Genomic DNA, 20,571 nt, shown 5'->3' with positions numbered 1-20,571 from the left:
GGTGCCCAGCTGTTCTGGTACCCCAAGCTTTGAGGCATCAGAGTGAGGGGGTTCTTGGGGATTCCCAGCTCAACCCCCTTGAGGAGGCTTCATGCCAGGGATGGCCTGGGATGCCCCTATGCAAACATGTTGAGCACTTCCCCACCTCAGGGTCTGTGCTGGGCACCCAGGGCCTGTGCTGGGCACTTAGGGCAGTACAGCATGGCGGTGGTAGAACTCCATCTCAGGGCTCCCAGAGCTGTTCCTGCAGCCGCTGGAAGCAGCCCCACAGCCCTGTCACCCTAGCCAGTTATTCTCTGCTTGGGGGATGAGCTACACCGAGGTTTCCTCCCTGTCCTGGTAGGAGTGGGAGTAGGGGGTCCAGCCATGGGCTCTCCCAGGAATGGGCCTTTGGAAGGGATCCCCCAAGGCCGAGGAACTCTCTAGAAACCAGGCGCCTCACTCCAGGAAGCAGCACTGGCTCTCGACAGTTCACCTGGGGTTTCACCTGTCCCTCCTCTTTCCCCACCCTAGGTTCCCTCAGCCCAGCAGGGAGGACAGTTCAATGGTTCAGTGGCCACAGGACATGAAAGGTTCTGGGGACACGGGTTGGGTGGGTCTGCTGATCGGGGGACAAGGTAAGGTCAGGCCAGCCTTCAATTTGACGCCCACTCCCCCTAGCAACACACCTGCCTTGGGGAGAGAAGGGAAGTTCTCACCTGACGGAGCTCTGGGGCCATTCAGGCCCCGGTCCAAGTGGCTACTTCATGGGAATGCATACACCAGTGCTCTGGGAATACACACAGTGAGATGGGAAATGGGGTGGGGACTCCCAAACAGGAAGTGGGGGACACAGAGCCCTCGGGAGTGAAATGTAGGGGGCTGGGGTACCAGGATACTGGAAGTAATGGGAATTGGGAAATCAGGAGTCAGAAAATGAGGACACTGAGGCTTCCAAGGATGGAAGATGCGAGCAAAGGGCCCCAGGAGACAGGAGAGAGGGAAAGGGGCCCGAAGGTGCAGAGCAGGGCACACTGGCGGTGAGGCTTAGGCTCCAGGGGAGGCCGCTATCCCTCTCCACCTGAGGAAATGCACCTGGTATCCAGGACTAATAGAGCCCTCCATCTTTGCTGCAAGCATTTACTAAACACCTGAGGAAATGCACCTGGGCCAGGAGAACCTGGCCTGGGCCTTGACAGCCCTAAGACCATGCTAAAGCTGAGGGGTGAGGCAGCACCCAGTGCCCTGCAAACCATCATGAGTGTCTCCAAAGCCTGCCCCTCTAGGGGTGCTGGAACCTTCCAAGGCCCCAACAGCTCCAGAGACCACAGCCCTCAACACTCTCCCGCTGGCCCCATAACCACCCAGACATCTGTCCCCAGCACCCCTTACTCCTGAACACAGCCCAGACACCTCACTCTAGTTCAGAAAAGACACGGGATCTAGAAAGATCTGTCATGGGAAGAATCAGGCCTCCTCCCTCAGGCCACTGTCTGTTGACTGCCAAACTTCATGCCTCAGTACCCTGGGTCCTCTTTGGCTTAGGAGCCAGAGTGACCTGTTTTCAAATCCTAACCTTCCACTGCAGGCTGTATGGCCTCAGACATGTGCTTCTCTGAGCTTCTGTTTCCTCATCGGCAAAATGGAGGGGAAGACACCTGCCGCGCCAGCCCTGCACTGTTGCACTAAGGACATACTGAGGCACGTGACTACCGACGGCAGGGCATAAGTGAAGGTTGCATGCGTCCGCTCTGTTAAGCCTACAAATGGTTTCCAAGTCCCCTTGACACTCCTGAGCTTATCCTGGACACACACTGTCCCTGCCCTCACCCCACTGTCCCAGCTCTTGACGTCCTAGCAGCACCACCCACTCTGCCCATCTCTCACACTCCCCAGCTCACAGGGTCTGACGGTCGCCAGGAAACACACTCTCGAACTCTGCAGACCTCATCTGGAGACTGTCAAAAACCTGCCATCGGGATGGCTGCCAAGGTCATTCACTGTACCCGGGGGAGCACACCCTACCTCTCAGGCACGATCAGCTGAAAAAAAGATCGGTAACCCAGGTCTAAGAGGGCCGAGAGAGCCAAGCAGAAAAACACTCAAATGAGCGGAAGCCAGCCCAGGTCTGGTTGTGGGTGTGGCAGAGGGGCAGCGGGAGGAACCGGGAGAGGCTATGGGAGGGGTGGTGATGGCAGCAGTGGCAGTGAGCATCTTGATGCTGCTGCTAGAACAATGCTACAGCAGGGACGAGCATCTCCTGCATGCACATTTCATTCATTTAGGCCTCCTGGGCGCAGGAATCCCAGTCTCCCCACTTTATAGATGAACAGGCTGAGGTTCAGAGACGTTCACTAACTTGCTTCAAGCAACACAAAGATGAGATCTGGACCCAGGAGTCCCTGGTGCATGTCCTTACTGCACCGCCTGCCACAGCGAAGGCCAAGGGTCCCTGGGGCTAGAGCACCATGAGGGGAGAACAGTAGGATACTAAGACTGTGGTTGTAGAAACGTTCAAAGATCTAAAAGTGAGTGGGGAGCATGGTGAGGATCTTGGAAACCAGGTGCCATCCCCCTAAGAACACAGTCCTGGATGGGGACCGTGGTCACTTTTGCCCCACCAGCCCGCATCCCCCAGGCAGCTCTGTTCAGCAGCCACTCTGTTTTCTTCCGGCTCCCCCTCCCACCCACTTGGACTCCTTCCTCCCTGGTATCGCAGGCACGACCGCTCCTGAGGAGGCTCTAAATGTGGCCCAGGCAGGCAGGGAGGCCAAAGGGAGGGGGCAGAGAGGCCTGGGCTGGCGTCCCAGCCCCCACCTGGACACCCGCAGGGCCACCACGACACTGATCTGCTTGGCCTCCCAAACACTCCAGCTATTTCCCGTCCCCTCTCCTCTTGACTCACAGAGTAAGAGCTGGGAGGAATCGCAGAGGTGCAGATTTTCCTCTAGGAATTTGTATATTTTTTTAAAAAAGCAAGTAAACCTGGAAAAGCTTGGGACAAGCCCAGCTAATTTTAGTTTCTAATGAAAACAGCAGGTGGCTGAGAGGATCTGATCTCCCTGGCAGGGCAAGGGCCCTCCAGCCTTGTAGGCTGTAGGCACGGGCCGGGCTTGGGGAGGGCCTCCTGGGAGGAGCCTGCAGGACCTGTAGCCCTCGCTGGAGAAGATCAGGGCATGAGCTGGCTAGTAGCAGCAGCAGGGGCGGCCTGGGCTGGTGGGGTAACCTGATCAACGGCAGGGCCATGGCCAGAGTCCTGGGTGGCCAGGGCAGCAGGCAGCAAATTGCTAAGCCTGTACTCCACGGTGGCAGGAAGGAGACTAAATTGGGGCACTGCAGCCAGGACAGGAGAAGCCTCTGGGATGGCCAAGGTCCTGCAGAGCCTGGCCTGGCCCACCCATCATGCCCTGGCTCTCTGTCACCCCTAGAAAGGGCTGGTGCACTCCATGTTTGAGCCTGGCCCGGCTCCAGGGTCAGCGGATGGTGTCTCTGGGATTAAGCCACCCTAGGGTGCCGGAAGGGGATTCCTGAGGCATCCAGGACTGATCAGGCCTTGCTCTGATGGGTCTCCAGGCCCTCAGCAGAACAAAAGACCGTGACAACCCCCACATTCCTCCTTCATCCCTATCCTTCCCCATCCTGAGCACTCTGCCAGGAAGCGAACAGAGGGAACCCCATCAGAATTGAGCCCTCCATCCTTGCTGCAAGCATTTATTAAACACCTCTATGCACCGTGCCCTGTGCGAGGCACCAAGGGTGGTGTTAGCCCCTTCAGCAGGTAAATGAGGCAGATCCACAGCCAGGTACAGAGGAAAGAAGGTTGAGAGTCGGGGCTAGGTTTGCACTGCAGCTCACAGCTCTAGCTGTGGAACTTTGAGCAGGTCGCTTTGTCTCTGTAGCCTCAGTTTGCTCATCTGTAAAATGGGACCAGACACTAGCTGAAGTGGGCAAGCAGAAACATTGTGGATGAAAGCCTGTAATGCCTGGGATTCTCACTCTCTAGAGCCAGTGCCTAGTTCCATTTCCAGCCCTGGCACCCAGCCCTGCCCAGGCGAGACCCTGGGGTCTGGGGGAGCAGGGGTGGGGTGGGGCTGGGCCTCATGTGTACGAAAGGGGACAGCTGCTGTGCCAGATGAAGGCAGGGGCTGGGGGTGGGCACTGGTGCCAACGGAAGAGGTTGCTCAGCTCCTTCCTGGAAGCTGGCCCAGTGACTCATGGCCACGGCAGCCCAGCAGCTCACCCGAAGCCCCTGTGACTGTCATTCAGCCTGTCTCCCTTGCTGCATTCTGAGCCTGGGTGGGGGGATGCGGGTGGCTCTCCTGCCCTGGTCCATCTCACTACTTGTTCAATGGCAGAGACACATTTATCAGCCTGGCATGGGGCGAGCAGGCCCCTGAGGCCCGGCCACACCCTACCCTGCCAGCAGAAGGAGGCCCACCGGCTCTGACGGTGGGAAAGGCCATATGGACCCCAAGGTTTACTGTACCCATGAGGAGACAGGCTCCAAGTATGGCAGAGACTTGCCCAAGGTCATGTTGGGTCGGGGCTGCTACCCCTGCCCAGAGAACCCCTGCCCTGGGGTGCCTCCCTTGACTAGAGGCCAAGCACCAGCACAGCCCGACACAGCCTCCTTGGCTGCAAGCGGCAGGAGCAGAGGCTGAGTTGGGGATGGGCCAGCTCTGTGCCCCCACATCACAAACAGGGCCTCCGCCCTTCTCCAAGAGGCCAAGCCTGGGTCTGAGCAGGAAAGGATCCAACATCAGGCTCAATTCCTTGTCCCCCCAGCAAGGGACACCTGTGGCCTCCTGAACGTGGACCTGGCCCACCGCCAGTAGCCGGACTCTTGGCGCCCCCTGCAGGCCAAAAGCAACAGGTGGGACTGGCTCACAGGCAACCCAGGGCTGGGCAGAGGCAGGGGAGCACACAGGCAGGACTCTCCGCCTCCAGATACAGCCTCTGCTGCCTCTCAGCCCCCTTCCTGCCCTTGCCTTCCCTCTGAGGGGCTCCAGGCTCCTGCCTGGGCCTGGTCAGGACAACACCATTCCGTGCATCCCTTGGGCTGCACCAGGTAGAGAGGAAGGAGAGGCAGGGAGGCCCCAGGAGACCAGGAATGCAGGGGGTGGGGAGGGGAGGTTGGCCTTCTCGACCTGAGACCACTTCGCAGTTGCCCCATGCTGCGCATTTGCCCTCACAATTACCTGGCACCTACGATGTACCTGACAGCCAGGTGCGTCACACAACAAATCATGGGCATTCCTCTCAGCACCCCTCTGGGCGAGACCGTTATCTCCATTTACAGATAAGGAAAGCCAGGCCCAGGCACCATGGCCATGGGGAAAAGGAAACATGCTGGGGATCGATGCCACAGTGAGGAGGAGAGTGGCATCCCTGAGTCAGAGCTCCCTATGGCTGAGAAGGAAACATCACCCATACCTACACAGACTGCTCTCCAGACCAGTGCCCGCCTGGCCTCCCAGCTGCACCTGAGGCATATTAAAACCTCAGACACCCACCAACCCCCGCTGGGGCTGGGGCCCAGGCACCTCCACTTTCTACAACCCCTGCACACGTTTCTGATGCACAGCAAGATGCAAGAACCATTGCTTGGTCTGATCCACATACCTGACAATTAAACTTAGCTGCTGCCTGCAAACCTCCAGGGATGGGGAAATGGCCCCCATCTTTGGGTTGAACAAACCCAGCTCCCAGCAGCTTCTGGCCCTGGTGTCAATTCTAGTCTGTGAGCCAATACTGTCTCTACCCAAGGCTGTGAAGCCAGGCAAACGCCAGGTTCAAGTCCAGCTCAACCTCACTGGCCGTGTGGTCCTGCACACGAGGCAAATTACGTAACCTGTCTGCACCTCAGTTACCTCCTCTTTCAAAGGGGAGTTGGTTGGCTTTCTGAGAGGATTAAATGCAATAATGTAAAGTCCTTAGTCCAGTCCTAAGTTCCATAAAAGTTAGCTATACTTATCATCAGAAAAACTTCCCATAAATAGGTCTTTCTGTATACTTTTCTATTTGCTCACCATTCATTCATTCCCTCATTCAGCAAACAAATGGCAACTTCCTGCCTCGTTGCCTCGGGCCAGTGTCAGGCCATCTCTGACACAGATCCCTCCTGCTCCAGATAGCAAAGCAGTTCTTCAACTCAGACAGAACCAGTGGTCCCTTCTCTTTTTACAGATGAGGAAACCGAGGCCCAGAGAACAGTGACCTTCCCTTTATCCTTCTTCAAACAAGACATTGGTGCAGCTTCCTTGATAAGATGCAACAGCTTCTTCACTGCCACCCCCAGAAAATCCCCGACCCTTGGGAGACTCAGTTTGCTGAGCAAGCCCCAGGGAAGGCCTGGCTCAAGATGCTCACTCTTTTTCCAGAGCCTTCATTCTGTGTGGCTGAGGCTAAAGGTAGAGCCAGGCCTGGAGCTTCCTATTGGGAGGCATGGGAAGGCCCCCCACCCTCCATCTCTGGGCCTCAGTGTGCCCACCTGTAAAACGAGGGGTCTGGGCCAGATCCCCTGTTGGGAAATATTCCTTAGGTGTGATTCTCTGCATTCTGTTGCTCCTCCAAGAACCTGGAAGGCACTTGCCCCGGGAAGTGATCAGATGCATCTCCCACTCACCAGATGGGAAAGGGGGCCTTCCAGAGTCACCGCTCAGCTCTCCTCTCACGGGCTGCCTCTTATGCATCTAATATGAGCACTTGGCCCTGGCTGGGGACACTGGGGTGAAGGGTAGGGCAGGCTGAGGGGCAGTGGTTAGAGCACAACCTCTGGGTTGTCCAGACCCGAGCTCTAATCCATGTCTTCCCTTAGAGCTGGGTGATCTTGAGCCAGTCACCACTTCTCTAAACAAGACCTGACACTTAAGTGCTCAGTTAATGTGAGCTCCCCTTCCCTCATAAGGGATACAGCTTCTCCCTCATAGGGCCCTTCCCCAGCTCCCAGCCCAATGGCACTTTCATGTCTTTCTCCAGGTCCCTTTACCTCCTGGCCCAGATCACAGGAGTCAGGGCCTTTCCAGGCCCCTTGAATGCCACCAAGGAGGACAGGCAGGAGAAAGACCTATGAGTTTAAAGGGGCTTGAAGCTCAGTTCTGGCACTTGCTATCTGTGTCACCTTGGGCCTGTCACCCTCTTGGCCTTCATTTTAGAATCCATAAAATGGACTGGGCGTGGTGGCTCATGTCTGTAATCCCAGCACTTTGGGAGGCGGGGGTGAGCGGATCACCTGAGGCTGGGAATTCGAGACCAGCCTGACGAACGTGGAGAAACCCTGTCTCTACTAAAAACACAAAATTAGCTGGGCGTGGTGGCACACATCTGTAATCCCAGCTACTTGGGAGGCTGAGGCAGGAGAATCACTTGAACCCAGGAGCAGTGAGCTGAGATCGTGCCATTGCACTCCAGCCTGGGCAACAAGAGCAAAACTCTGTCTCAAAAAAAAAAAAATAGAATCCATGAAATGGGCATAATCATGATCACCTCACAGATTTGGGGCGAGGATGCAACAGGGCGAAGTGCAGCCACGGTGCATGGTGTTCTCGTCCTCCACTGAAATCGAAACACTCACAGCCCCTCCTCCCGCCTGTGCCTGGTCCCGGAGCACCTTCACAGAACTCCTCTCATCAAGATCATGATCCTTGCAATAACCCTCTGAGGAGTAGCCATTGCTGCCCCATCTCCACAGCAGAGAAACTCAAGGGGCAGAGGGAAGAGCACGCTGCACTTGGCTTTTGAACCGTCCCCACAGCCCTCTCTCGCCACCACCACCCATATCCTGACTACCACTGGACCTTAGCCCGTCACTGCCCTCATTGTCCCATCTCCAAAGGGCTGCAGCAATGACACTGGTCTCCATCTGGTGGTCCTAGGATGTGGCTGGCAGTGAGGATCTTGGTGTTGTGGCCAGAAGGTGGGCCAAGGTCACTGGGGTTCCTGCCTCAGGCAGGGAAAGAGACACCCTGGGCAGACAGCAGCTCCAGCCTCCTAGCCAGAGGGCATCTCGGCAGGAAACAGTTGAAGCCCACAGCCAGGTCTGGGGTAAGGTCCTGGCACAGACAGTGGCACAGGGCCACCAGGGCAGAGAGGGATCCCGTAGGGGTTCAGTCAGCTTCCCTCCCACTGCTGCTGCCTGCTTTGCCTGACTTGAGATACAGGCCTTTAGGGGAAGACAGCATCTCCACTCCCTTGGTGCCCCTAGAGCTGGGCGAGAGGGCTATAACTGGATCCAGAGAGAAGTCGGCAGCCAGTCACTGGGACGAGTCAGTTCCCAGAGGCCCGGGCTGGAGCGTAGGCCTGGTCCTGGGCAGGGAAAGATGAGGAGGTGGGCTCTGCATCGCATGCCACCCTCTCCCCAGGTACCTGGCTAAGCTGTCGTCAGTGGGGAGCATCTCAGAGGAGGAGACGTGTGAGAAACTCAAGGGCCTGATCCAGAGGCAGGTGCAGATGTGCAAGCGGAACCTGGAAGTCATGGACTCTGTGCGCCGCGGTGCCCAACTGGCCATTGAGGAGTGCCAGTACCAGTTCCGGAACCGGCGCTGGAACTGCTCCACACTTGAATCCCTGCCCGTCTTCGGCAAGGTGGTAACGCAAGGTGAGAGAAGGGTGTGCGGGGCTGCAGGGGAGCCTGTGGTGCCAGGGCGTGGTCCCAGGCAGGAGATGAGATGCTCGTGAGCAACAGGACTATTACAGGTCAGTTCTGAAGCAAAACCAGCACAGGGCCCAAGTGAGGGCATAAAGGACACAGAGCGTTGGGGGCCCAGGGACAGGAGGATGATCCAGGTGGGAGGCATATGTGGGATGGGGACCATCGGAAGCGGCGGCAGCTCTGTGCTGGTGCAGCACTCAAAAGCCTGCAGTGTTTCCAGGAGAGCTGGCCTCCTGGAAGTGTAAGCAGATGATGAAGGAAGAAACTGAGACTCGGGCAGGGTACAGGACTGACTTGCCCAAGGCTCCTCAGAGGCAGAGGAGCAGTCAGGGCTCAGACCTGAGTCTCTGAACCCCTGGCCCAGTGCTCTTCCCACCCCAGCACTTGGGCTCATCCCATTCCTTGGTACATCTGACCAACCCTATTGTGCACCTCTAGCATGGCCAGACTGGAGACACAGGGATGAGCAGAAACAGAGGCATATGGAGGTTAGGTAGCTCGGCCGAGGTCATAGAACTAGAAAGTGGCAGAGCCAGGACTTAACCCCAGACAGTCCTGCTCCAAGGTCTGAGGTCTTACCCTAAATGAGGAAACGCTGTGATCAAGGGGCCAGGGGAGCCTGTGGGAGCACAGTGTGGACACCACCCTGGCTGGGGCTGGGATGCTCAGGGAAGGCTTCCCTGAGGAGGTTGGCCCTCAGCTGAGACCAGACATATGAGACAGCATGAAGCCAAAATCAGTGGGGCCAGGGCATAGGGCACATTCTGTGGAGCTGGAAGTCTCCTCTAGAGGTCGCTGGCCAAGCCCCTGCCCTCGAGGAAGTACTCTAAACCACGGGCCCCTTTTTCTACTTCCTGAGCATGAAACTGACACTTCCAAGCCACTAACCATCGACAGGGCCCTTTGACTTGCTCAGGCAGCAGGAAGGGGTTGCCTGGGCCAACGCTTCTCCTGGCACCTGTGGTCCTGGACGGCCGGGGCTGCTGGGCTTGTGGCAAACCATTTGGATGTTGCTGGAAACCAACTGTGATAGAAATTTGGAAGCCATTCTCCTAGGAGCTGGCAGGGGCCAAAAAGGCATGATCTCGTTTGGCATTGCTGAACATCGCTGCTCTGGAAAAGCAACAGAGACCCAGCGAACAGTCTGGCAGTGGAGGATTTCCCAGGATGGCAGTGCTGCCCCCAGGGGCCCAGGGCTGCCTGGTCGATGGGGCCCTAGAACCAGCCTCAAACAGCAGCCCCTGAGCCTGGGAAGCCCTTGCACACAGTACGTGTGTCTTGGACAGATCGGTGGATAGACTGGCAGATTTCATATGGCAGGCTGTCCCCCTCTCCCCACCTCCCTTTCTACATGCAACGCCCTCTACCCCAAACACCCAAGATCCTTCCTGAGGGCTCAGCAGTCCCTCCTCCACAACACTTTCTCAGCTCTTCCTTCTGGGTTCCAAAGCTCTTTGCTCTTACTGTGCGATTTTTTTTAATCATAATTTCAAACTTACAGAAGAGTTGCAAAAGTAGTACAAGGAATTCCTACATCCTCTTCACTCAATTCACCAACAGCTTACACTTTCACCCATTTGCTTTATTCTCTATTTATATAGAGAGATATACATACATTTTTGTCTAAACCACCTGTGTTCACACTGCTTCTAGCACACCTTTCAGATTGAAATGTGCATCTCCTCACCCAATTCCATTCCCCTATCACTAGGACTCGAGCCCTTCAAAGTCCTCATTGACCTGTTTCTCAGCATGTGGCAAAGCCTGGCATGGAGGAGACAGTGGATGCCAACTAATGACAGAAAGCAGGTCGGGGTCGAGGACTCAAAGGGGCAAGGAAGGGGGAAGCCTGAGGCAATGCTGGTCTGAAGCCATCATGGGTACTCAAGACCCAGAGAAAAGCCCTCCTTACCTATGGGGGAGGAACCAAGGGGGCCCCCAGCACGGGCTCAGCAAGTTCTGAGGGACACTGATATTCCCACTAGGGCTGGGTGTCACCTGCTCTGGACTAAAGTCTGAGTGGTGGAGTCAAACGTCCAATCCCCTTTGGAAAGGGACATGTCAAGGTGCTAAGACTAGGCCAGTCACACCCAGCAGGTGCCAGTCGCACTTGGAGGAAGAGGCTGAGCTCTGCTCACTCATCAGACTCCTCCCTTTTGCATTTTTTGTTTTCTTCCGTAGTAAAATTCCTCTTAGAAACTTAATTTGTCTCCACTGACTAAGAGGAAAAGGAGCTTGTCCCTCCTGAGGTCCGAGAGGAAGCCCTGCTCTCAGAAGGTCCAGGGATTGGCTGGTGAGGCAGATGGAGGAAGGGCCTAGGCAAGCATGACCCCTGACAAGTGACTGTACTCCCCTGAGCATCAGTGTTCTTGCCTGGCACCAAGACCACATGCAGACCCACCTAATGAGGCTGTCACGGAGATACAGTGACTTAATGCATGGCAAGCACTGCGTGTAGACCCTCACCCAAGAAGGGCACTTCCCGTCACCAGCTGCTGTCGCCTGCAGCAGCCAGTGTAAGTGGGCCTCGCTCACATGCCCAGCCCTCAGGACCAGGGACATGGCTGGAGCCTGCATACATGAGTGGCCTGGCTGGGTCGTGGCATCAGACGTGGAAGACAGAGCTAACGGACCAGACCAGCCCCCATGGGGACTGAGCGGAGAGAAGGAGCCCCCATTTGTTGAGGGCCTGTCGTGTGCTGTTGCATCAGGTCACCCTCGTGACACTATGAGTTTATAGTCCTGTTCTCCCACATCACAGCTGAGAAAGGAGACTCGGCAAGCAGAGGGTGGGAACACCCAAGCCCTGGGCCTATCGACTCTTGGCTGGGAGATTCTGAGCAAGGTCTGTGCCCTAAGTCTAAGTGTCCTCCTTGACAACCCCAGGACCAGCCTCCTAGGATTCCCATGAGGATCAGAGAGATTAGAAAGGGCTAACTGACCCCCTCAGGGCTCAGGGCTGGGGGTTCCCACTGCCAGCACTGCCCCAGGTCTCAGCCTCCCCTGCTTCTGGCCTGGAGGCAAGGAGGACAGTGAACTAATAAAGAACGGTGAGGCAGGTGTGTCATTTGGGGCAACACTATGTGTTCTAAGCTGAAAATCTACCGGAGTGCGGGGATCAGTGGTTCTTGGCTGAGCAGGTATTCAGGGCTAGATGTGGGATGGCTTCTGTGTTTTAGTCACTTCTTAATCCCAAGACCTATTAAAATATTAAATGAGCAAGCCCTGCACATAAAGGGTAACTGATATTCAAAGAATCATTAAATACTGAATGAACTGATAAATATCAAATAAACCAATAAATATCCATTGAACCAAAGGGTGTGAGGGTGGGAGGGAGGCCATAGGGCCTGGCAAAGGTGTGTGGGGGCCTCCGGGTGGGCTGGCCTGGGCAGGATGGGAGAGGTAGGAAAAGCAGTAAAAACGCCCCTTCTCCTGCTCTCCCCCATCTGTAGACAGCACCGGGCCTCCTCTGCATCTACCATGTCTCATTCTACGACCTTGAGCAAGTCCCTGTCCTGAGATGAGGGACGTGATGAATTCTGAGGCCCCTTCAGGCTCTGACTGCTGTGGCTGGGAGGCCATGTGGTACCCTGGCCATAGCAAAGCGAGGGTCCAAACCCAGGCCTGTGTGTCCATTCCCCATGTCTAAACCATCTAGGACACCTTCCTGACTACGGCACCACACAGACCTAAGAAGCAAATGCTCTGTAGTCCTCGGTGTGCCTCACTAACACCTGCGCTCTCACCTTTGTCCTCAATATTGGCATCACACTGGACCCAATAATGGGTTGAACATTTTTTTCTCCTGCGTGACCTCTGTGGCCAGCCTTTTGATGCCATAAGTTACAGAAGATCTGGGGAGAGGGTACCCCAGAGACACTCCCAGACTGGGAATGCCTTGAGGCTCCAGTGGCCAGACACACACAAGACAATTAGAAGATAAAGCTGGTGACATCCTGATTCTGACGTGTGGGGTAAGGAGAGAGAGGTGCAAGGTCTGGCCTTCTGCGGTGGCATTATCCCCGTGTTAGAGGTGAGAACACTCAACTCATGAAGGCTCAGAAAGAAAGGTCACACTGCTAGTGAGAATCCAGTACAATTTTGCCTCGAAACTTTTGCTCTTTCCCTTATCCTATATTGTCTCTTAAATCCAAAAAAGCTTCCTAGAGGTGGTTTCAAGAAAAGGTGGGGTTTTGCACATCTAAGAGAGTAAAGGGAACTGGAAAGGCAGACTGCGCAGGGACAGAGGTTGAAGAATGGGGGATAAGGTTATCCTGGGAAACAGTGCCTGTCCTGCCCCACCTCCCCAAGACTCCAGCTGGGCCTCACTTCCAACAAGATACCTGCCCTGGCACCCAGGGGACCAGCAAGCCTACGGCTTCATTGCCAGTCCAACTCAGCCTTAGCCAGTTCTCCAAACACTTCAAACTGCTCAAATACCCTTCCTTCTCCCGTGTCTGGGAAAGACTTCACAAGTGATATGCTCTAAAGAGCACAGGCTGAGTCCGACAGGCCTTAGTTCCAATCCCTACTTGGCCATTTACTGCCTGAGGGACCAAGGGCAAGCCACCAAGCCTCAGCTTTTCTTCTATAGAGCAGAGCTGAAGAGAACTGATTACTAAGACTGCCATGAGCCTTAGGCAGCACACAGCAGGCCCTCAGAAAGAGTGGCTGTTACTGGATCTACAGGATAACTGAATTCCCAGGCAGTGCAGCCTTAGCACCTTGGAAAAGGTGGCATTGAGACTGGACCCAAAGGACACACAAGTATTTAGACCTGTGATGTCAGGGGCCAGGGATGGTCTGGGAAGAAGAAACAGCGGAAGAAAGGAGCTGGGTATGGGAAGGGGCAAATGGCCGTATGATAAAGGAACACCATAGAGAGTTCTGCCTTACCCTGGCCCAGGAAAGGACCAGGTGAGGATTGCCTTCCTCCCTTGGAAAGCCCCCGGCCAGGGCACAGGATCTGCCGCCTTGCTAGGGAAGCCCTGCTGCTACCTGCCCAGGTGGACCATAGGTCTTTCTCTATGTCTGAGTGGCCCCTGGGAGACTGCTCTGCCAGATCCTTGAGCAAGCAGGTCTCCAGCCTGGGCACCTGGGCAGAGGTGAGGAGCTGGGAAGGGCCACCACACTGGAGTCCAAGGGCTGGAAGCCAGGACTAGGTGGAGAAGGCTAGTGGAGGAGCCACCGTCAGCTTTAGGGGCACGGATGCTTGCCCATATCTTCCAGACTTTCTGGGGCCTCCTGTGCTGAGCCCAGAGGCCAACTGCTCACCATCCCTCAGTAAAGAACCCACAGAAGGAATTGGGCTTGTCCTACAGCATGTGAAGTTTGGTGGGTGGGGAGCCTAAGGAAGCCCTTCTTGGCTCCATATGTGGGAGGTGGAATTAACTGCATGTGTACTCCCAGGGGCTCAGGGGCTCCGGGAGGCAGAAACATGTCAAGTTTGAAAGCTCTGGAGTCTGGCTGCCTGGGTTCAAATTCTAGCTCCACCACTTCCTGGCTGGGTGTTGTTGGACAAGTTGCTTCACCACTCAGTGCCTCAGTTTTCTCATTTGTCAAAGAAAGATCAAAGTATCTACTTCATAGGGTTGTTAGGACAAGTATATAATATATGTAAAGTGCTTAGACAGGGCCCAGCACATGGTAAGCTGCCTATAAGCTTTAGCTCACTATTATCTTCCTTCCAGAATCTCTTCCATCAGGCCCATCCCAAGCTGAGAAAACTGCAGTGTTCTTGCTCCTGAGGCCAGGGCAAAAGGAACCTGAAGTCTCAGTGGATGAATATTGGTTTGGGGAATGAGGCAGAGGTCTCTCTGAGCAACCTCCCTGGGGGCCCTGCACCGAGGGACCACAAGTACACAGGGGAGATCAGCCTGGAGCTGGGGTTGGGCCAGGGCGGCCTGGGAGCCAAGACCAGCAGAGGAGGAAGAACCACGCGAGGCCAGGCTGAGGCGACCAGCCAGTCTCATCAGCCAGCCCCATCTCCTTCTTTGATTTCCCTTCCCCCTTGGTCTTTGGGGCAAAGATTTGTGCTGGTTCAGGCCTGGAAATACCAGAAATACCAGAAACTGAAGTTGTCTCTCTTTGGGCGGCCACAGCATAAAACCAACCAACATGATCCTGCTATTAACCTCGATTAACTTGCAGAAGACTCCGTTTCAGGCTGTCGAGGCTCCATTGCTCCAGCCAAGCCCCCCAACGCTGGCCCAAGATGGCCAAGCCAGGGCGGAGAGCAGACAGTGGAGAGTGGGTGGTGGGCACTATCGCCAGCTCAAGGCCAAACCAAGAACAGGGCGTCCTGAGTGGTTGGGGACTGAGCTGCCTCCCACCCCAGTACTCAGCCTCTACTGCCTCTGTCCACAGACGGGCACAGAGAAGGTGATTGTTTCCATCTGACCATGGTGACTGCTCCCTGGGGCAGCCAAGAGCACAGGCCTGGGTGTCACAGAGGTAATTGCCAACCATGGGGCCAAAGCCTGCCCCCTCCGCTCCTGCGGACACAGACACTCCAGCAAGAGACAGAAGGACAGTCACAGCACACAGAGGCCTTCCTCACAGGGTCCAGGAGGGGAGCATGGCCTGCTGTCTGGTCATACACTCAGCCAGCCACGCACACTCCAGCTCACACAGTGTCCCCCACCCCCAGAAAGAAAGTCCACAACAGCTACACCCCTGAGGCACAGTTCTTAGGAGGATAAAAACATCCATTCAGGCAGCGGACGAGGGCCGGCACCAAAATAGAATCACTGAGAAGTCATGGGGCAGAGGCAGACAGACGCGTGCTTGAGTCTTGGTTCCATGGTACTCTGGCTGGGTGACTGGGACCAAATCCCTTCCCCCGCTGATCCTCCATTTCTCCATCTATAAAATGGGATAAAATGAAGCCCCCAGTGGTGGAGGGCTTCTGCATAATAGGTAGCTCCTAATTAGCCACAGTAGGGGTCAGGGGTTACGTAGAAGCTATTGTTATTACGGTTTACTCTAAGAAAGCAAGATGTTTTCAGAAACAGGCCCAGTCTGAGGAAGGGGTAGGATCATAAGGTGGGGTGACTCCTCAGAGCCCGGTGGGGCCAGCTGGGGAAAGGAAGCCAGACCTGGGTATTATAGTCCAGTTCTTCTTCCTACCTGCAGCCTTGGCAAGCCAGTTCACCTCTCCCAGCCTGTCTGGTCTTCCATAAACCTTCACAAACCTTCTGGGGAGTAAGAACAGCTTCCCACAGGAGCTGGGAACACAGGCTCTGAAGCCAGACTGTCGGCTGGTTCAGTGGCCTCGGAAAAGCCAACGAGCCTCTCTGTTTAAATGGAGACGGCAAAGTACTTGCCTCCTGGGTGGTTGTGAGGATGACAGGATCCTCATGTGTGAAGAGACCTAAGCCTTGCCTGGTAAAGAAAGCAGATCCAGCTACTGGTGTGATAAGAACCAGCGCCATGGGGTGCCTAGCACACAATTTCTGCCTGTCTTGCTCCCTCCTGGCCTCCAGCATGCAGAAGGCCCCATGTGCCCCTCCCCTTCTAAAAAGGAGGGTGCAGGGAGGAGCCCTGGGACCCAGCTCTACCCTCCCTCTGCCTCCCACAGGCACTCGGGAGGCGGCCTTTGTGTACGCCATCTCTTCGGCAGGTGTGGCCTTTGCGGTGACGCGGGCTTGCAGCAGTGGGGAGCTGGAGAAGTGTGGCTGTGACCGGACAGTGCACGGGGTCAGCCCAGAGGGTAGGTACAGGAGGTGGTCAGAGTGGGAGGGCGGGGGTTTTGGCCTTGGCCCTTGCTCACCCCAGTCCTCTCTGTGCCCACCACACCCCAGGCTTCCAGTGGTCAGGATGCTCTGACAACATCGCCTACGGTGTGGCCTTCTCACAGTCATTTGTGGATGTACGGGAGAGAAGCAAGGGGGCCTCATCCAGCAGAGCCCTCATGAACCTCCACAACAATGAGGCCGGCAGGAAGGTAGTGTGGCACTACTCCCACCAGCAGTGGGGCAGGGATAGCGTGGGCAAGGCCCCACACACTCTCCCACCCACACGGCCACTCAGAAAACATTTCTGCAGGCTCTTGCCAGCACCTGGCACCTTCTATAGGCCAGTGGGGTTCAGGACAGGCCAGGTGAGGGCACAGACAGGTGGACAGGTGTTACAAAACAGGGTAAGTGGCCCCCTCCACACACATATGCACATGTATGTCCATCCTTGTCTCTCACACATATTCCCCAAAGAAGCAGCAGAGCTAGGAAGTGAACCTTTCTCTCCATCATCACCTAACTGCAACGCCACCTGCCTACCAATGCCTGCTCCCCCAGGTTCCTGTAGAGGGCAAATGCAGAAGTGCTCTCCCCACCCAGAACCTGCCACTCATTGTTGGTAGGACACCATCCTAGTGCTTCTCTTTCATCAATTCCCAGTGTCCCAAGTGCAGGGGCAGTACCTCATTCACCTGTCCCAACACTACTTAGCAGCCCAGTCCCACAGAATTCGTAAGAGGAAGCACAACAGCAAATCTGACTGCAGCGTCAGCCCCAGGGAACCCGACTCTCCGCTGTCAGCCTCCAGGGCCCCTCCCTTGCATCTCCTGATGGCCCCTCCCCTACCCTCTCCCACAGGCCATCCTGACACACATGCGGGTGGAGTGCAAGTGCCATGGGGTGTCAGGCTCCTGTGAGGTGAAGACGTGCTGGCGAGCTGTGCCGCCCTTCCGCCAGGTGGGTCACGCACTGAAGGAGAAGTTTGATGGTGCCACTGAGGTGGAGCCACGCCGCGTGGGCTCCTCCAGGGCACTGGTGCCACGCAACGCACAGTTCAAGCCACACACAGATGAGGACCTGGTGTACTTAGAGCCCAGCCCCGACTTCTGTGAGCAGGACATGCGCAGCGGCGTGCTGGGCACGAGAGGCCGCACGTGCAACAAGACATCCAAGGCCATCGACGGCTGTGAGCTGCTGTGCTGCGGCCGCGGCTTCCACACGGCGCAGGTGGAGCTGGCTGAACGCTGCAGCTGCAAATTCCACTGGTGCTGCTTCGTCAAGTGCCGGCAGTGCCAGCGGCTCGTGGAGCTGCACACGTGCCGATGACCGCCTGCCTAGCCCTGCGCCAGCAACCACCTAGTGGCCCAGGGAAGGCCCATAATTTAAAGTCTCCCACCACCTACCCCAAGAGATACTGGTTGTATTTTTTGTTTTGGTTTGGTTTTTGGGTCTTCATGTTATTTATTGCCGAAACCAGGCAGGCGACCCCAAGGGCACCAACCAGGGCCTCCCCAAAGCCTGGGCCTTTGTGGTTGCCACTGACCAAAGGGACCTTGCTCGTGTCTCTGGCTGCCCGCATGTGGCTGCCACTGAACACTCAGTTGTTATCTGTGTCCATTTTTCTACTTGCGACTTCAGGTGGAGTAACAAGGAGTATTACCACCACATAGCTACTGACCATGTCATCGGGGAAGAGGGGGCCTTATGGCAGGGAAAATAGGTACCGTCTTGATGGAAGTCACACCCTCTGGAAAAAAGAACTCTCAACAGTCCAGCACCCATACATACACAGATTCCTGGCAGCTTAGGCCTAGAAACCATGTCTCTCAAATGCCCTGAGAAAGGAAACAAGCAGATACCAGGTCAAGGGCACCAGGTTCATTTCCACCCTCACATGGGCAGCTAGCGGTTAAATCTCTGTGGGCCGTTCTAGGCAAGAAGGGGGAGGTGAGGGCAAGAGAAGGCTGAAGTCCCACCCTAGAGTCCAGTCTGCCCCAGCGTGCCCCCTAGGAGGGAGAAACTTCATCACTCCTCAGACCCACCTAAGCAGGCATATAGGCTGCCATCCTGGACCAGGGATCCTGGCTGTGCCTTTGCAGTATGCCCCTGAGTCACCTATCATAGTGCTGTTCGTCCATGAAACTGAAAATGGAAACCACACACACACACACACACACACACACACACACACACGAGAGAGAGAGAGGGAGGAAAGAAAGGGCTGTGCAGTAAAGTCCTCTCCCATTATCTTACTCAACACAATTTATTGAGCAAATACTATGTGTTCTAGGTGGCCCTATACAGGCCACCTCACTTGATGGCCACAACAGTCCTGGGAAGCAGAGAAAACAGGAATGCTAGTGCCCATCTGACGGCAGAGAGGGCAATGCTCACCAGACCTCACAGCAAGCTGGATGGAGAGGCAGAGCCAGGAGAGTCCTTCAGCCAAGGTTCCTCCTTGGTTCTTGTACATGGAAGCAGAGAAACTGCAGGTCTTCTTGGGTCTGAGCCTGGGGCAGGGGGGTTCTGGTTAGAGGAAAAGGGGCAGGGAAGCAGCAGGAGCCAGAGACCACAAGCTGAGCTGGAGCCCACATGGTTCCTGAGGGCAGAACAGGCTCTGAGAGAAGACATGAACAGCTGGAAGGCTGACAGTGAGGTCTCAGCAGTGTACCCATCCCCTGCACCTCTGGGTCCCTGGGGTCCCAGGTACCATGGGTACTGCAAGATTTCCCAAGAAACAGCACCAGCAACCCGGGCCTGACCCTGTGCAACCGCCAAACCATCAGGAGCCCAGCCCAGGCTTGTGAGCAGGACACGCAAGAAGCAAGACCTTGCCCCTGACCCAGCTGCTTCTCAGATGGGTTCCCAATCAGCAGAGGAACTTGCTGTCAGCCCAGTTTCCAGACTGCCCCCACATTGGGGCTCTAAGTTTCAGGTCTGAAATCTTGTGCTCTGTGATCCCATTTGGGGTTCCCACACTCCAAGTTCTTGGCTCCTGTGTTGAGTGGCTGAATTCAACACCCGAGATTCAGAATATGGGCTCCGGCCTGCAGAAACTTTTCTCCAGGCATTGTGGTTTGTGCCTCCTAGTGTTGGCTCCCTCATGAAGACAGGGTCAACACCTTTGGCCCCCAGCCAAGATCTCTGCTCAATGTCCATACAAGGAGGAAGCCAAAACCAAGTGAGGTGTGGAGCCACATTCAAATGTGGGGATAATCTTGGGGCAGGCCAGCTCTGATGTGGATGAAAAGCTGGGCCAACTGTCACCACAGCTGCCCAGCTGGGTCCACTGCTCCTCTGGCTAGCTGTTCAGTTGTCCACTAAGCCCAGAAAAAATACTATCCCTCACTAGCAGAGGCCAGACCCAGAAAAAGGGAAGTAAGGACCCCTCCCCTCCCAGAGACAAGAGCTGAGCCACTCTCCATCCAAGGAACAGTAGCTTCAGGCTGGATGCTGATATGATGGGAACTGCCCTTTTCACCTGCCAGGAAGCTCCTAAAGCAGATCCTCCTGGGGTTCTGAAGGTTGCGACCTAGGTTAATCAGACCAGATTCTAGGAACCACTGCCCAAGCTGACCACCACCAGTGCTGCAGAGGTCAAAGGAATCTACAGCCACAGGAAAAGGAGTTTCTTTGAACATGCCCAGCTCCAAACGGTCCTGGGGGAACTGGCACAACCCTTACATAACAACCCACACCCTCTTGGCCCCACCATGGCCTGGAAATTGGCCAGAGGGTCCACGTCCTGCCCAAACCACTCTCTTCTCAACCCAAGGCAAAGGTGATGTCCTTAGGCCTAGGGCTAGATCAACCCCAGCTCCGGATGCTGCTAACCCATTCTGCTGCCCCACCCCATCCTCCAGTTTTTATACTAGGCTCTTTGCCATTGTGATGTCCTCATGACATAGTCTGATGCATGATAAAACGATTATTTCTTTATCTTGCAATTGTGACTGACTTTTTTTTATAGAATAGGGAGAAGAGACTTGGAGAAGGACAAGAGAATAGCAGATAAATAGTAGCAAATTCTTTATATAGGGGCCCCTTTGCCTTGTTAATAGGTGGTTTGAGGGCCACAAAGATCCACCTGCATGCCTTCTGAAACTTCCCTTTTAACACACAAAGGCTTCTTCATGTGCATTTCACTGCATCATGACCAGCTACTTAAACCTTGGCCTGGTCAGATCTTTCAGGAGTGTTGAT

At 55.5% G+C, this 20,571-nt stretch overlaps 1 protein-coding gene across 3 annotated transcripts; it reads left to right on the top strand.

Annotated features, from left to right (window-relative positions):
• Positions 1 to 8,303: 8,303 nt before the first annotated feature.
• WNT4 (Wnt family member 4) lies at positions 8,304 to 20,308 on the top strand. 3 transcript variants are annotated; one of them, XM_012440230.3, is made up of 4 exons: positions 8,304 to 8,575; positions 16,212 to 16,343; positions 16,435 to 16,577; positions 17,227 to 20,308. In XM_012440230.3, the coding sequence occupies exons 1-4, from the start codon at positions 8,428 to 8,430 to the stop codon at positions 17,692 to 17,694; spliced, it is 891 nt and encodes a 296-aa protein (XP_012295653.1). In that variant the 5' UTR covers positions 8,304 to 8,427; the 3' UTR covers positions 17,695 to 20,308. The 3 variants fall into 3 exon arrangements, with proteins under 3 accessions (XP_012295653.1, XP_064219505.1, XP_012295652.1); XM_064363435.1 differs by lacking the exon at positions 8,304 to 8,575 and having other exon boundaries at positions 13,999 to 16,343; positions 17,326 to 20,308; XM_012440229.2 differs by lacking the exon at positions 8,304 to 8,575 and having other exon boundaries at positions 13,999 to 16,343.
• Positions 20,309 to 20,571: the final 263 nt, after the last annotated feature.

The sequence above is a fragment of the Aotus nancymaae genome, unplaced genomic scaffold (assembly GCF_030222135.1).
Source record: "Aotus nancymaae isolate 86718 unplaced genomic scaffold, 86718_ANA_hifiasm-v0.15.2.pri h1tg000053l, whole genome shotgun sequence".
NCBI classification, from domain to species: Eukaryota; Metazoa; Chordata; class Mammalia; order Primates; family Aotidae; genus Aotus; species Aotus nancymaae.
Note: the sequence above shows the minus strand (reverse complement) of the source record. Positions and strands in the feature narration are given on the sequence as shown.